This window comes from Nerophis ophidion, linkage group LG04 (assembly GCF_033978795.1).
Source record: "Nerophis ophidion isolate RoL-2023_Sa linkage group LG04, RoL_Noph_v1.0, whole genome shotgun sequence".
NCBI lineage: Eukaryota > Metazoa > Chordata > Actinopteri > Syngnathiformes > Syngnathidae > Nerophis > Nerophis ophidion.
Window position 1 is genome coordinate 79391734 of NC_084614.1, and position 16749 is coordinate 79408482.

The 16749-nt window shown below is 43.3% G+C and overlaps 3 protein-coding genes across 6 annotated transcripts in view; 2 read left to right on the forward strand and 1 right to left on the reverse strand.

Annotated features, from left to right (window-relative positions):
• The window catches only part of nf2b (NF2, moesin-ezrin-radixin like (MERLIN) tumor suppressor b), a 50940-nt gene extending 49621 nt beyond the window's left edge, over positions 1–1319 (reverse strand). For both annotated transcript variants that reach the window (XM_061899176.1, XM_061899175.1), the window contains exons 1-2: positions 996–1319; positions 757–871 (exon numbers count right to left, since the gene is read on the reverse strand). In XM_061899176.1, coding sequence (XP_061755160.1) covers positions 757–846 — 90 coding nt within the window. In that variant the 5' untranslated portion in view covers positions 847–871; positions 996–1319. The remainder of the gene's footprint in view (positions 1–756; positions 872–995) is intronic.
• On the forward strand, positions 1281–13190 carry LOC133551968 (methyltransferase-like protein 27). 2 transcript variants are annotated; one of them, XM_061899178.1, is made up of 6 exons: positions 1281–1433; positions 4626–4761; positions 7764–7892; positions 10186–10321; positions 10386–10478; positions 10542–13190. In XM_061899178.1, the coding sequence occupies exons 1-6, from the start codon at positions 1369–1371 to the stop codon at positions 10742–10744; spliced, it is 762 nt and encodes a 253-aa protein (XP_061755162.1). In that variant the 5' UTR covers positions 1281–1368; the 3' UTR covers positions 10745–13190. The 2 variants fall into 2 exon arrangements, with proteins under 2 accessions (XP_061755162.1, XP_061755163.1); XM_061899179.1 differs by having other exon boundaries at positions 10567–13190.
• Positions 13191–15860: 2670 nt separating this feature from the next.
• LOC133551969 (methyltransferase-like protein 27) overlaps positions 15861–16749 on the forward strand; it is a 19722-nt gene continuing 18833 nt past the window's right edge. The window contains exon 1 of one of the 2 annotated variants that reach the window (XM_061899181.1): positions 15861–16318. The gene's annotated coding sequence lies outside the window, so the exon portion shown is untranslated. The remainder of the gene's footprint in view (positions 16319–16749) is intronic. The other variant, XM_061899180.1, reaches the window with a different exon arrangement.

Genomic DNA, 16749 nt, shown 5'->3' on the forward strand with positions numbered 1-16749 from the left:
GACACTTTACCCACCTGCTCCCAGTGCCACCCACACTGGTTTAAATGTAGCTTATACTTGAGTGTCACTATGTAAAGCGCTTTGAGTCACTTGAGAAAAGCGCTATATAAATATAATTCACTTCATTTCAATGTTGTCTGTCTATCTGTGTTGGCCCTGTGATGAGGTGGCGACTTGTCCAGGGTGTACCCCGCCTTCCGCCCGACTGTAGCTGAGATAGGCGCCAGCGCCCCCCGCGACCCCGAAAGGGAATAAGCGGTATAAAATGGATGGATGGATGAAAAACTGCATTCACGGTTGCAGAGGGGTTAGTGCGTCTGCCTCACAATACGAAGGTCCTGCAGTCCTGGGTTCAAATCCAGGCTCGGGATCTTTCTGTGTGGAGTTTGCATGTTCTCCCCGTGACTGCGTGGGTTCCCTCCGGGTACTCCGGCTTCCTCCCACTTCCAAAGACATGCACCTGGGGATAGGTTGATTGGCAACACTAAATTGGCCCTAGTGTGTGAATGTGAGTGTGAATGTTGTCTGTCTATCTGTGTTGGCCCTGCGATGAGGTGGCGACTTGTCCAGGGTGTACCCCGCCTTCCGCCCGACTGTAGCTGAGATAGGCGCCAGCGCCCCCCGCGACCCCGAAAGGGAATACGCGGTAGAAAATGGATGGGATGGGCATTATTCGGTCTTCGGCCACAAATTTTCATTTCGGTGCATCCCTAGTTATTTCCAATGCGACACAAAAATCGATTTAAAAAGTCTTACCTCGCAACTGAACTCCATCTCGGCATCCATGGTGGTAACTTTCACTTTGAAGGTCTTCGGCTGTTTCTTTTTCAACCCTAAAATGGACATTTTGTGCCAGTGTTGCCAGTCAAATCTGCCAGGAAAAAAAACAAACAAACAATAAGCTATTTTTTTCCCTCCCCCCAACATTCAAGACCACAAAGCATGAACAACTACAATAAAATATGAATAATTATCATTCCATAACTACAGCTCACCGGAGAGAAAAGTCCACAATTTGTGTCGTTAATGAAAATCGGGAGGTTTTTTTTTGTTGTTTTTTTTTTTTTGTGGCAGATCGATGCTAAGCTAGCTCCTCACTAAGAGACAGCGTCCGCTATAAACTACCGCACAAAAACACACCAACGACGGTCGAAACAAGTCCACAACTTTTCGCAAGTCTCCATGGCCGAAACGCGGCGTCCACCGGTTGGCGTTAAAGTTAGTTTGAAGACGAGCGCTACTTGTGTTAGCTTTTTAGCACGCAGTCCAAGTTGAGGACTTTCCAGAAGATTGTTTGGACTCCGAGCGCGCCACTGAGGCCCTCTAGTGGCCGGACTGTGAACAGCAAGACCGGTGACGGTGAAGCGCATGCGCGGCAAGAGTGGACACCGGGAAGTCAAGGTTTTGCAGTTCGCGGCGTTGCCAGACTTAAGGTAATGAATATACCTTTTTTCCTTCAATTGCCGCCTGGGCGCTAATTGATTTAAAAGCTCTTCTCACTCCTGCGCTTACTAAAGTCATGCGGTAAAAGTAATTATTTTAAAACCTCTTCTACCTCCGGCACTTACCAAAGGCATGCGGTAAAAAAATTGAGTGTGATGTAAGCTTGGACCTTAAATCCTACTGAATAGCTCTTAATCTTCTTCCCTTTATGCGATTTCGAATTACCGGTATTGGAATCAGCCTCCTCCATTTTGAAAATGATGACAGGGGAAGTGTCACTCGTGACGTCACAAGTTTGACCAGGCGGTAATACTAAGCATGCGCTAATTATTTTGGGAAGCGGAAAATGAAGGAAATACGGTATTCAGGAAGGGTATAGCTCGGTTGGTAGAGCAGCCGTGTCAGCAAGGGTTGCTGGTTCGATTCCATCCTAGCCCCTGCCGTTGTGTCCTTGGGCAGGACACTTTACCCACCTGCTCCCAGTGCCACCCACACTGGATTAAAAATGAAACATAGATATTGGGTTTGACTATGTAAAGCGCTTTGAGTCACTAGAGAAAAGTGCTATATAAATATAATTCACTTCACTATTCATACGATTAGTAATGTCAAAAAGCCTAGGACAGGGGTGTCCAAACTTTTTCCACAGAGGGCCACACACGGAAAAAAATGTAAGCATGCGGGGGCCATTTTGATATTTTTCATTTTCAAACCATAACAAAATATTTGGATTTTTTTTTTTTTAATCCTTAGGGCTCCTGGGGAGCATAGAGGGTCTCAGTCACTAAAATGTTAAAAATAAGTCAAATTATTATTATTATTTTTCATTCAATGCTTACAGTAAATCTCTATATCAACTTGAGGTTGATATAAAGTACAAACCCCGTTTCCATATGAGTTGGGAAATTGTGTTCGATGTAAATATAAACGGAATACAATGATTTGCAAATACTTTTCAACCCATATTCAGTTGAATGCCCTACAAAGACAATATATTTGATGTTAAAACTCATAAACGTTATATTTTTTTGTAAATAATAATAATTAACTTGCCCTGCGATGAAGTGGCGACTTGTCCAGGGTGTACCCGGCCTTCCGCCCGATTGTAGCTGAGATAGGCGCCAGCGCCCCCCGCGACCCCGAAAGGGAATAAGCGGTAGGAAATGGATGGATGGATGGATGGATAATTAACTTAGAATTTCATGGCTGCAAAACGTGCCAAAGTAGTTGGGAAAGGGCATGTTCACCACTGTGTTACATCACCTTTTCTTTTAACAACACTCAATAAACGTTTGGGAACTGTGGAAACTAATCGTTGAAGCTTTGAAAGTGGAATTCTTTCCCATTCTTGTTTTATGTAGAGCTTCAGTCGTTCAACTCCGCTGTCGTATTTTACGCTTCATAATGTGCAACATATTTTCCATGGGAGACATGTCTGTATTGCAGGCGGGCCAGGAAAGTACTTGCACTCTTTTACTACAAAACCACGCTGTTGTAACACGTGGCTTGGCATTGTTTTGCTGAAATAAGCAGGGGCGTCCATGATAACGTTGCTTGGATGACAACATATGTTGCTACAAAACCTGTATGGACTCTTCAGCATTAATGGTGCCTTCACAGATGTGTAAGTTACCCATGACTTGGGCACTAATACACCCCCATACCATCACAGATGCTGGCTTTTCAACTTTGCGCCTATAACAATCCGGATGGTTATTTTCATCTTTGTTCCGGAATGCACCACGTCAACTGTTTACAAATATAATTTGAAATGTGGACTCGTCCGACCACAGAACACTTTTCCACTTTGCATCAGTCTATCATAAATGATCTCGGGCCCAGAAAAGCCGAAAATGTGTGGCACATTATGAAGCGTAAAATACGACAACAAGACTTAAGTTGTACATCAAGCAAGAATGGTAAAGAATTCCACTTTCAAAGCTTCAACAATAAGCGTCCTCAGTTCCCAAACATTTATTGAGTGTTGTTAAAAGAAAAGGTGATGTAACACAGTGGTGAACATGCCCTTTCCCAACTACTTTGGCACGTGTTGCAGCCATGAAATTTCTAAATTATTTTTAGTTTTTGAGTTTGAACCTCAAATATTGTCACGCCTATGGTTCATGTTTTGTTTTGGTCATGCTGTGTTTAGTTTTTTGGGACATTTAGTTTTGTTTTGCATTTCCTTGTTTGTCTTACCATGCCAACTGATTTAGTTTTCGGTCATGTCTGATCATGAGTTTTTTATGTCCATATTACCCCGAGCATCCCCAATCTTATCTGTTCTCAAAGCTAAGCAGTGTCTGGCCTGGTTAGTACTTGGATGGTAGACTACCTAGGAATACCAGGTGCTTTTGACCCTTTGGACTCTAAGTTCCTTTTTTTTTTTTTTCACTCCCTGTTTTGTTACCATGACAACCTGTCCTGTCTCACACCTGTTTTTACTTATCATGTTCATTATTTAAGCCACAGTTACCAGTTAGTCAGTCTGGCAACATCACCTCCTTCACGCCCTTGATTATCCACTTCATGCCTTGCAATGCTGTCCATTTTGTCCACGTAAGTTTTTGTTATTCATGCCACTGTGCAAGTGTTTTTGTTTCATGTTTGTAGTTTATAGCCTTTGTGCTAGTCTTTTGTTTCGTAGCCCCGTTTTTTTGTACCGTCATTGTGCGCGCTTTTTGTTGGTTCCTGTTTTTAGTTTTAGTGTTAAAATAAAGATGTACCGTCCTTCACGCCGTTTCCACTCCATTCGCTTTGCACCTCGGGAAAACAACCCAAGACCAAGTCCAAGCCTGACAAATATCTTGTCTTTGTAGTGCATTGAATATGGGTTGAAAAGGATTTGCAAATCTTTATAGTATGTTTATATTTACATCCAACACAGTTTCCCAACTCATATGGAAACCATTAACTAACTTCCGTTTGAACTTCCACCATTTATGTTTGTGTTTTTTTTGGTTTTATTATTGGTGTGATTGGAGCATTTGGACTTTGCTGCCAGTTTGCCCACCGTACTGTAAGTACATGTTTAAAACTCCGCAGAGTATTTTCATTACAATAATTCATAACAATGTTTTACGACACAGAAATAAAAACTGAATGGTACTTTGACCTCCTAGAACAGGACCTCGGTACGATCGAGCTTGAGTCACGTTTTGTCCGCCTCTCACTTTTGACAGGTGCGTACGCAAAATGTCGGCTGCGGAGAGCCGCACGTTTGATGTCGTCAAAGAAGTCATCCTGTCAGCTCATAAGGGCAGCACTACAGCGGAGAAGATGGACTTCTATGACAGCTGGGCCAGCCGCTTCGAGCAGGTGGTTTATTCCCAGCAGGAACAAGACATGGAAACAATGTTGAGAACTTGTTGAATGTCAAACATAACATTGGAACAACATGCTTTTTGACAACGTTTAATCAATGTTGGGTGCTGACAATAATTTGACCATTGAATTTTGGTCATTTCCCAACCAATATTCTACAACACAAATACGACATTGAAACAACAGGCTTTTTGACGTTTATTTAATGTGGGGTTCGGACATTGATATGACCAAAATTCAATGGTCAAAAATGTATTCAAAGTCAGGTTGTGATGTTGACTTGATCATTACATTTTGGTAATTTCTCCAAAAAATTTCAACAACACAAATACAACGTTCAAACAACATGCTTTTTGTTCACGTTTAATCAATGTTGGGTTGTGACGTTAATTTGACCATTGAATTTTGGTCATTTCCCAACCAATATTCTACAACACAAATACAACGTTGAAACAACATGTTTTTTGATATCGTTTAATCAATGTTGGGTTCTGACGTTGATTTGACCTTTGAATTTTGGTCATTTCCCAACCAATATTCTACAACACAAATACAACGTTGAAACAACATGCTTTTTGATGACGTTGAATCAATGTTGGGTTTTGACGTTGATTTGACGATTGTAATTTGGTCATTTCCCAACCAATAATGTAAGACACAAATACAACGTTGAAACAAGATGTCTTTTGACGACGTTTAATCCATGTTGGATTCTCACATTAATTCGACAATCAAATTTTGGTAATTTCCCAACCAATATTCTACAACACAAATACAACGTTGAAACAACATGCTTTTTGATGACGTTTAATCAATGTTGGGTTCTGACGTTGATTTGACCATTGAAATTTGGTCATCCATCCATCTATCCATCCATTTTCTACCGTTTATTCCATTTGGGGTCGTGTGGGGCGCTGGTGCCTATCTCAGCTAAAATCGGGCGGAAGGAGGTGTAAACCCTGGACAAGTCGCCACCTTATCGCAGGAAATTTGGTCATTTCCAAACCAATATTTGACAACACAAAGTCAACGTTCAAACAACATGCTTTTTGATGATGTTTAATCAATGTTGGGTTCTGACGTTGATTTGACTATTGAAATTTGGTCATCCATCCATCTATTTTCTACGGCTTATTCTATTTGTGGTTGCGGGGAGCGCTGGTGCCTATTTCAGCTAAAATCGGGCGGAAGGAGGCGTACACCCTGGACAAGTCGCCACTTTACCGCAGGAAATTTGGTCATTTCCCAACCAATATTCGACAACACAAACAACATTGAAACAACATGCTTTTTGATGACGTTTAATCAATGTTGGCTTCTGACGTTGATTTGATGATTGAATTTTGGTCATTTCCCACATAATATCCTACTACACAAATACGACGTTGAAACAACATGTTTTTCATGACGTTTAATCAATGTTGGGTTCTGACGTTGACTTGACCATAGAATTTTGGTCATTTCCCAACCAATATTCTACAACACAAATACAACGTTGAAACAACATGCTTTTTGATGACGTTTCAAATTGGGTTCTGTCATTGATTTGACCATTGAATTTTGGTCATTTTCCAACCAATAATGTACAACACAAATACAACACTGGAACAACATGCTTTTTGACGACATTTAATCCATGTTGTATCCTCACATTAATTTGACCATTGAAATTTGGTCATTTCCCAACCAATATTCTACAACACAAATACAACATTGGAACAACATGCTTTTTGATAACATTTAATGATTGTTGGGTTCTAACATTAATTTGACCATTGAATTTTGGTCATTTCCCAAATAAAGTTCTACAACACAAATACAACATTGGAACAACATGCTTTTTGACGACGATTAATCAATGTTAGGTTCTGACATCAATTTGACAGTTGAATTTTAGTTAATTTCCAACCAATATTCGACAACACTACTACGACGTTGAAACAACATGCTTTTTGACGACGTTTATGCAATGTCATGTTGTGATGTTGATTTGACCATTGAATTATGGTCATTTTCCCAACCAGTAACGTGGATCCAACTTTAGACATCAACCTTGTCTCTCAATTTCCAAATACAACAATTTTGCAACGTTGTTCCACAGCCTAAAAGTCTAAAAGACATGTATGTATAATCAAGGTTGTATCAATGTCTTGTGTCTGCTTGGTTATTCACAGCATGTCATAACAATCCCGCACTTGGGCTATGATGACTGATTGACAGTTATGATGGTATATTAACACCTTAGGTCATGGGTGTCAAACTCTGGCCCACGGGCCAAATTTGGCCCGCCATGTAATTTCATTTGGCCCTGGAGGCAATATCAAATTAACATTAGAGCTGGCCCGCCGGTATTCACCGCATTCACCGCTAATGCTCATACTTGCCAACCCTCCCGATTTTCCAGGGAGACTCCCGAAGTTCATAGCCCCTCCCGAAAATCTCCCTGGGCTACCACTCTCGTGAATACCTCCCAATTTCCACCCGGACAACAATATTGGGGGCCGTGCCTTAAAGGCAATGCCTTTAACGTTCTCTACAACCTGTCGTCACGTTCGCTTATCCTCCATAAAAACAGCGTGCCGGCCAAGCCTCATGATATAAGCAGCTTGTACACACTCATAAGTGAATGCAATGCATACTTAGTCAACAGCCATACAGGTCACACTGAGGGTGGCCGCCGTATAAAGCAACTTTAACACTGTTACAAATATGCACCACACTGTGAACCCACACCAAACAAGAATGACAAACACATTTCGGCAGTACATCCGCACCGTAACACAACAGAACAAATACCCAGAAACCCTTGCAGCGCTAACTCTTCCGGGACGCTACAATACACGTTACCACCTAAAAGGTTAATATGTTCAACCTTGGCCCGCGGCTTTGTTCAGTTTTAAATTTTGGCCCCTGCTGTATTTGAGTTTGACACCCTTGCCTTAGGTATTATGACTCATTTGTGTGTCTATAAAGCTCTTGTTGTGACAATCCAACAGGACGTTGCAGTTATTGACTATCGTGCACCCAGTCTGGCAGCCAGCACCGTCGCCGCCCACTTTTGTGGCGAACGCCAGGCCGCCGTGGTGTTGGATGTGGCCTGTGGCACAGGATTGGTGGCCAAACAGGTAAACATAGCATGCATGGAACACACACACAACATGCTTTTCTGGAAGTGTTTTATCAGAAATGATACATCTAATAAATCATTTGGACATTCACAAAGCCATTACATTTGACAATTAAGTTCTGATTGAACATATTACAAAACATGTGTGGTGCTAAAATTCAATCCAGTGCAGTTCAGTGTATGCCCAATTGTTTTTAGATCTGCCCTGTCCAGACACTCAAGCAAATGAGATTTACTTTAGAAGAGAGAAGTGTTGGAAACTTCTCATGTTTCCTTCTCTGTCTTTGACTTAATTAATAAATATTTGGGTCAAAAGCCATTTATCAACAACACCCAGAAACGCTGCAAGGCTTCGCTGGGCCCGAGCTCATCTCAGATGGACTGATGCAAAGTGGAAAAGTCTTCTATGGTCTGATGAATCCACATTTCCAATTGTTTCTGGAAACTGTGGACGTCGTGTCCTCTGGACTGAAGAGGAAAAGAACCATCTGGATTGTATTAGGCGCAAAGTTCAAAAGCCAGCGTCTGTGATGATATGGAGGGTGTATTATTAGTGCCCAAAGCATGGGTAACTTACTTACGTGTCTGTGAAGGCACCATTAATCCTGAAAGGTTTTGGAGCAACATATGTTGCCGTCCAAGCAAGGTTATCATGGACGCCCCTGCTTATTTCAGCAAGACAATGCCAAGCCACATCTTACAACAGCGTGGCTTCATAGTAAAATAGTGATATATATATATATATAAATATATGTATGTGTATATATGTAAATATATATTTTTATCATTGATATTTATATATACTTCTATATATAGATACATACATATATGTTTGTATATATATATATATATATATATATATATATATATATATATATATATATATATATACACACTATTAAATAGCCAGATTATTTCAACTTAATGTGGGCCCTGAGTCAAAAAGTTTGGGGACTCCTGTGCTAAACTAAACAAACCAATTTAGTTTAATATTTAGTAGTAATAGATTTCATCAATATGTAATCCGTTTTATTGTTACACTATGCAGATATCAATCAATCAATGTTTACTTATATAGCCCTGAATCACTAGTGTCTCAAAGGGCTGCACAAACCATTACGACATCCTCGGTAGGCCCACATAAGGGCAAGGAAAACTCACACCCAGTGGGACGTCGGTGACAATGATGACTATGAGAACCTTGGAGAGGAGGAAAGCAATGGATGTCGAGCGGGTCTAACATGATACTGTGAGAGTTCAATCCATAATGGATCCAACACAGTCGCGAGAGTCCAGTCCAAAGCGGATCCAACACAGCAGCGAGAGTCCCGTTCACAGCGGAGCCAGCAGGAAACCATCCCAAGCGGAGGCGGATCAGCAGCGCAGAGATGTCCCCAGCCGATACACAGGCAAGCAGTACATGGCCACCGGATCGGACCGGACCCTCTCCACAAGGGAGAGTGGGACATAGAAGAAAAAGAAAAGAAACGGCAGATCAACTGGTCTAAAAAGGGAATCTATTTAAAGGCTAGAGTATACAGATGAGTTTTAAGGTGAGACTTAAATGCTTCTACTGAGGTGGCATCTCGAACTGTTACCGGGAGGGCATTCCAGAGTACTGGAGCCCGAACGGAAAACGCTCTATAGCCCGCAGACTTTTTTTGGGCTCTAGGAATCACTAATAAGCCGGAGTCTTTTGAACGCAGATTTCTTGCCGGGACATATGGTACAATACAATCGGCAAGATAGGCTGGAGCTAGACCGTGTAGTATTTTATACGTAAGTAGTAAAACATTAAGTGCACATGAAGCCAGTGCAGGTGAGCCAGTACAGGCGTAATGTGATCAAACTTTCTTGTTCTTGTCAAAAGTCTAGCAGCCGCATTTTGTACCAACTGTAATCTTTTAATGCTAGACATGGGGAGACCCGAAAATAATACGTTACAGTAATCGAGACGAGGCGTAACAAACGCATGGATAATGATCTCAGCGTCTTTAGTGGACAGAATGGAGCGAATTTTAGCGATATTACGGAGATATAACAGCGGTCATCTGCTCCATCCAGCTTTTAGCTGATCGAGCATGTGCTCTGCAATAAGTTCAAAGCCGTCAGCTCATTGTCCAGCGCGACTCTTAAGGTGTCGGGAAGCCAAGTTTGCGCTTTTACTCGCACACATTCACACTGACTGGCAGCTGTGGGTCAATAAAAAAAGTAGGCTGGGGCCCAAAATATCTCCCAGACTGCACTTTTGACATTCCTGTGATCCATGACTGTCTTCTTCTGTGGTGCAGATGAAGAAAGATGGCTTTGAACATTTCGTGGGTGTGGATGGAAGCCAGGCGATGTTGCAGCGGGCCAAAGAGAGCGGACTGTACCAGGACCTGAAGCTGGTTCTGCTCGGAGAAGAGCCGCTTTCTGTCCAATCAGGTTATTCATTCGTGTCTGTTGGGAGTTCACAACAGATGACATCACTCTGTGTCTCCCCCTGCAGGTGACTTTGACGTAGTGCTGATAGTTGGAGCTCTGAGCGTGGGTCAAGTTCCGGTGGAGGTCATCAGGGAGCTGTGCCAGGCCGCCAAACAGGGTGAGGGTCTTGGTTCCAACTGGGTGGTTTTGCTTCAGTGTGCAGTAACTTGACTTGACACAGGGGGCCTCATCTGCATGACGACCAGGAGTAACCATGACAACGCCGGCTACAAATCAGCCTTGGAGGGCGAGACAAAGCGGATGGAGGAGGAAGGACTGTGGCGTGCCGTGGAGGTCTTGGAGGTGAAGGAGTGGGAGAGAGCGGTGTCAGAGATGGAGGAGGGTTACATACCTGGATGTGTGTATCTCTTTAAGAAGCTTTAACTGCGACACAAAATTGTTTACACTAGGGATGCACCGAAATGAAAATTTGTGGCCGAAGCCGAATAATGAATGCAGTTTTTCACAATTATTTTTATATTGCATAAATAGCCTAGAATAAATATTTAGACATGTTTTTCAAATAAAGTCATTTTTTATTGAATATTGACATTTTTTTAACATTCCAGTAGCCTTTGCTTTTCAAAAAAAAAAGCACAAAGTTGTTCATTTATATTAGGCCTTCAAACAAAACATGCATTCCAAAAAAAAAATAATGTGCATTAAAGTGGATAAACCCACAACAAATGAATTATTGTCCTTTTGGCAAAAGCCTGCTTAGCCACAGTAGATATGCTAATAATGTAAACAGAGGCCCCACTAAATCTCAATAAGTGTGTGCTTGTAACCTCATACACTTATACAGGTACACAACATATCCCAACCCCACCGCGTCAAAAAATTGCGTCACACGCCACTATTCGGCCTTGTTCTTAACTCATTCCACCGAAGGCCGAATGTGGCTTTTTTTTGCCATATTCAGCCGAATATATTCGGTTACCGATTAATCGGCGCATCCCTAGTCTACACAATATAAATAAACAAATAATTTCACTCACTAAATTGTCATCCTTGGCTTAAAGTTTCAGTTCATTTGAAAAAGTCCAATTTGAATTGAAATTGGCTCCATCCCACAGGAAGTTGGATTTGAATGATAGGAAGTGGAATTAAATTCATAACAATTCTGTAAAACTGGACAATTTTCAGCTAAATGTCACATATAAAGGCAAAGTGCATCAAGCGAAAGCCATTTATCAACAACACCCGCAAACGCTAAGCCCGAGCTCATCTCAGATGGACTGATCCATCCATCCATTTTTTTACCGCTTATTCCCTTTGGCGTCGCGGGGGGCGCTGGTGCCTAACTCAGCTACAATCCGGCGGAAGGCAGGGTACACCCTGGACAAGTCGCCACCTCATCGCAGGGCCAACACAGATAGACAGACAACACTCACACTCACATTCAAACACTAGGGCCAATTTAGTGTTGCCAATCAACCTATCCCCAGGTGCATGTCTTTGGAAGTGGGAGGAAGCCGGAGTACCCGGAGGGAACCCACGCATTCACGGGGAGAACATGCAAACTCCACACAGAAAGTTTCACGCCATAGCTCGGTTGGTAGAGTGGCCGTGGCAGCAACTTGAAGTTTGCAGGTTCGATTCCCGCTTGTGCCATCCTAGTTACTGCCGTTGTGTCCTTGGGCAAGACACTTTACCCACCTGCTCCCAGTGCCACCCACACTGGTTTAAATGTAACTTAGATATTGGGTTTCACTATGTAAAGCGCTTTGAGTCACTTGAGAAAAGCGCTATATAAATATAATTCACTTCACTATTCGGCCTTGTTCTTAACTCATTCCACCGAAGGCCGAATGTGGCTTTTTTTTGCCATATTCGGCCGAATATATTCGGTTACCGATTAATCGACGCATCCCTAGTTTACACAATATAAATAAACAAATAATTTCACTCACAAAGTTGTCATCCTTGGCTTAAAGTTTCAGTTCATTTGAAAAAGTCCAATTTGAATTGAAATTGGCTCCATCCCACAGGAAGTTGGATTTGAATTACAGGAAGTGGAATTCAATTCATAACAATTCTGTAAAACTGGACAATTTTCAGCTAAATGTCACATATAAAGCCAAAGTGCATCAAGCGAAAGCCATTTATCAACAACACCCGCAAACGCTAAGCCCGAGCTCATCTCAGATGGACTGATCCATCCATCCATTTTCTACCGCTTATTCCCTTTGACGTCGCGGGGGGCGCTGGTGCCTAACTCAGCTACAATCCGGCCGAAGGCAGGGTACACCCTGGACAAGTCGCCACCTCATCACAGGGCCAACACAGATAGACAGACAACACTCACACTCACATTCACACACTAGGGCCAATTTAGTGTTGCCAATCAACCTATCCCCAGGTGCATGTCTTTGGAAGTGGGAGGAAGCCGGAGTACCCGGAGGGAACCCACGCATTCACGGGGAGAACATGCAAACTCCACACAGAAAGTTTCACGCCATAGCTCGGTTGGTAGAGTGGCCGTGGCAGCAACTTGAAGTTTGCAGGTTCGATTCCCGCTTGTGCCATCCTAGTTACTGCCGTTGTGTCCTTGGGCAAGAGACTTTACCCACCTGCTCCCAGTGCCACCCACACTGGTTTAAATGTAACTTAGATATTGGGTTTCACTATGTAAAGCGCTTTGAGTCACTTGAGAAAAGCGCTATATAAATATAATTCACTTCACTATTCGGCCTTGTTCTTAACTCATTCCACCGAAGGCCGAATGTGGCTTTTTTTTGCCATATTCGGCCGAATATATTCGGTTACCGATTCATCGACACATCCCTAGTTTACACAATATAAATAAACAAATAATTTCACTCACTAAGTTGTCATCCTTGGCTTAAAGTTTCAGTTCATTTGAAAAAGTCCAATTTGAATTGAAATTGGCTCCATCCCACAGGAAGTTGGATTTGAATTACAGGAAGTGGAATTCAATTCATAACAATTCTGTAAAACTGGACAATATTCAGCTAAATGTCACATATAAAGCCAAAGTGCATCAAGCGAAAGCCATTTATCAACAACACCCGCAAACGCTAAGCCCGAGCTCATCTCAGATGGACTGATCCATCCATCCATTTTCCTACCGCTTATTCCCTTTGACGTCGCGGGGGGGCGCTGGTGCCTAACTCAGCTACAATTGGGCGGAAGGCGGTGTACTCCCTGGACAAGTCGCCACCGCATCGCAGGGCCAACACAGATAGACAGACAACATTCACACTCACATTCACACACTAGGGCCAATTTAGTGTTGCCAATCAACCTATCCCCAGGTGCATGTCTTTGGAAGTGGGAGGAAGCCGGAGTACCCGGAGGGAACCCACGCATTCACGGGGAGAACATGTAAACTCCACACAGAAAGATCCTGAGCCCGGGATTGAACCCTGACTACTCAGGACCTCTGTATTGTGAGGCAGACGCACTAACCCCTCTGCCACCGGGAAGCCCCAGATGGACTGATGCAAAGTGGAAAAGTGTTCTGAAGAATCCACATTTCAATTTGTTTTTGGAAACTGTGGACGTCGTGTCCTCCGGAACAAAGAGGAAAACAACCATCCGGATTGTTCTAGGCGCAAAGTTCAAAAGCCAGCATCGGCGATGGTAGGGGGGTGTTTTAGTGCCCAAGACATGGGTAACTTACACATCTGTGAAGGCACCATTAATGCTGAAAGGTACATACAGGTTTTGGAGCAACATATGTTGTCATCCAAGCAACGTTATCATGGACGCCCCTGCTTATTTCAGCAAGACGATGCCAAGCCACGTGTTACAACAGTGTGGCTTCTTTTCTCCTCTGCCCTCCTCTCCCTTGTGGAAGGGGTGGCACAGGTCCGGTGGCCATGGATGAAGTGCTGGCTGTCCAGAGTCGGGACCCGGAATGGACCTTTGCATCGATTGGGGACATCTCTGCACTGCTGACCCGTCTCCGCTTGGGATGGTCTCCTGCTGGCCCCACTATGGACTGGACTCGCACTATTATTTTAGATCCACTATGGACTGGACTCTTTCTATCATGTTGGATCCACTATGGAGTGGACTTTCACAATATTATGTTATACCCACTCGACTCTAGAGTGGGGGGAGTTGCCTACATATGCGGTCCTTTCCAAGGATTCTCATAGTCATTCACATCGACGTCCCACTGGGGTGAGTTTTTCCTTGCCCTTATGTAGGCAACATTGATTGATTGACATTGAGGTTATTTGATGTAAACCTATGGTATCAAGAAGAAACTGTCATTGTATGATGCTCTCGTAACAAGATTTGCGTATTTTGGCTAGTTCGTGTAGTTTTTTTTGTGTTTTACTTCCACCACTGGTACAACAGTTGTTTACGACCGAAAGACTCTTTTGGACATCAATTTAAAAACAACTCACCAACTTCAACGAAGCTCGGACCTCTTGAAGGAACTGCCGGCAGAAGTGAGAGTCCATGGCAATGCCGGCAAAAACAACAAAGGAGAATGGCGGGAACACCATCGATAAAAACGGCCTTCTTTCATCTCCGTAATATCGCTAAAATTCGCTCCATTTTGTCCACTAAAGACGCCGAGATCATTATCCATGCGTTTGTTACGCCTCGTCTCGATTACTGTAACGTATTATTTTCGGGTCTCCCCATGTCTAGCATTAAAAGATTACAGTTGGTACAAAATGCGGCTGCTAGACTTTTGACAAGAACAAGAAAGTTTGATCACATTACGCCTGTACTGGCTCACCAGCACTGGCTTCCTGTGCACTTAAGATGTGACTTTAAGGTTTTACTACTTACGTATAAAATACTACACGGTCTAGCTCCATCCTATCTTGCCGATTGTATTGTACCATATGTCCCGGCAAGAAATCTGCGTTCAAAAGACTCCGGCTTATTAGTGATTCCTAGAGCCCAAAAAAAGTCTGCGGGCTATAGAGCGTTTTCCGTTCGGGCTCCAGTACTCTGGAATGCCCTCCCGGTAACAGTTCGAGATGCTACCTCAGTAGAAGCATTTAAGTCTCGCCTTAAAACTCATCTGTATACTCTAGCCTTTAAATAGACCTCCTTTCTAGACCAGTTGATCTGCCGCTTCTTTTCTTTCTCCTATGTCCCCCCCTCCCTTGTGGTCCGATAACCATGGATGAAGTACTGGCTGTCCAGAGTCGAGACCCAGGATGGACCGCTCGTCGGGACCCAGGATGGACCGCTCGCCTGTATCAATTGGGGACATCTCTACGCTGCTGACCCGCATCCGCTTGAGATGGTTTCCTGTGGACGGGACTCTCGCTGCTGTCTTGGATCCGCTTTGAACTGAACTCCCGCGGCTGTGTTGGAGCCACTATGGATTGAACTTTCACAGTATCATGTTAGACCCGCTCGACATCCATTGCTTTCGGTCCCCTAGAGGGGGGGGGTTGCCCACATCTGAGGTCCTCTCCAAGGTTTCTCATAGTCAGCATTGTCACTGGCGTCCCACTGGATGTGAATTCTCCCTGCCCCACTGGGTGTGAGTTTTCCTTGCCCTTTTGTGGGTTCTTCCGAGGATGTCGTAGTCGTAATTATTTGTGCAGTCCTTTGAGACATTTGTGATTTGGGGCTATATAAATAAACATTGATTGATTGATTGATTGATTGATTGATACCGTGGCAGCCGAGGGGGAATAAGGAACCGCGTCAGAAGAAGTGCGAGCCGGACGCCTCTCCCTTCTATCCTTCTCTCCAAAGTCCAGTCAATTGAGAAGTGTGTGTGTGTGTGTGTGTGTGTGTGTGTGTGTGTGTGTGTGTGTGTGTGTGTGTGTGTGTGTGTGTGTGTGTGTGTGTGTGTGTTTGTGTTGAATAATGAGGACACAGGACTTTTGGAAATGATCTGCAAACACAAACATCACAGTTGATACGCTTAATTTCCTGGCAATTCCGTGTTTGACGATTTCAGTAAGACAAGTTGTTCTCGTTCTTACAAGGCTGGGAAGAGATAAGTCTGTGAGTAAACCGTGTTTGACTTGTTATTTCACTTGTTTTTTAAGGTGATAAATTGTTTAATTTGACAGAAAGATGTATATATATATATATATATAAAAAAAAAAGAGTTTTTGTGTGCACTGTTTTGATGAATGTTTTGATGGCTTCAGAATATTTCGACCGTGGAAATAATTTGAACACCCAGAAGTGTTTGTTTTTGTGCTACTGTTTTGCGTAAAGCTAGCATGTGTATCGGCTGGGGACATCTCTGCGCTGCTGATCCGCCTCCGCTTGGGATGGTTTCCTGCTGGCTCCGCTGTGAACGGGACTCTCGCTGCTGTGTTGGATCCGCTTTGGACTGGACTCTCGCGACTGTGTTGGATCCATTGCGGATTGAACTTTCACAGTATCATGTTAGACCCGCTCGACATCCATTGCTTTCCTCCTCTCCA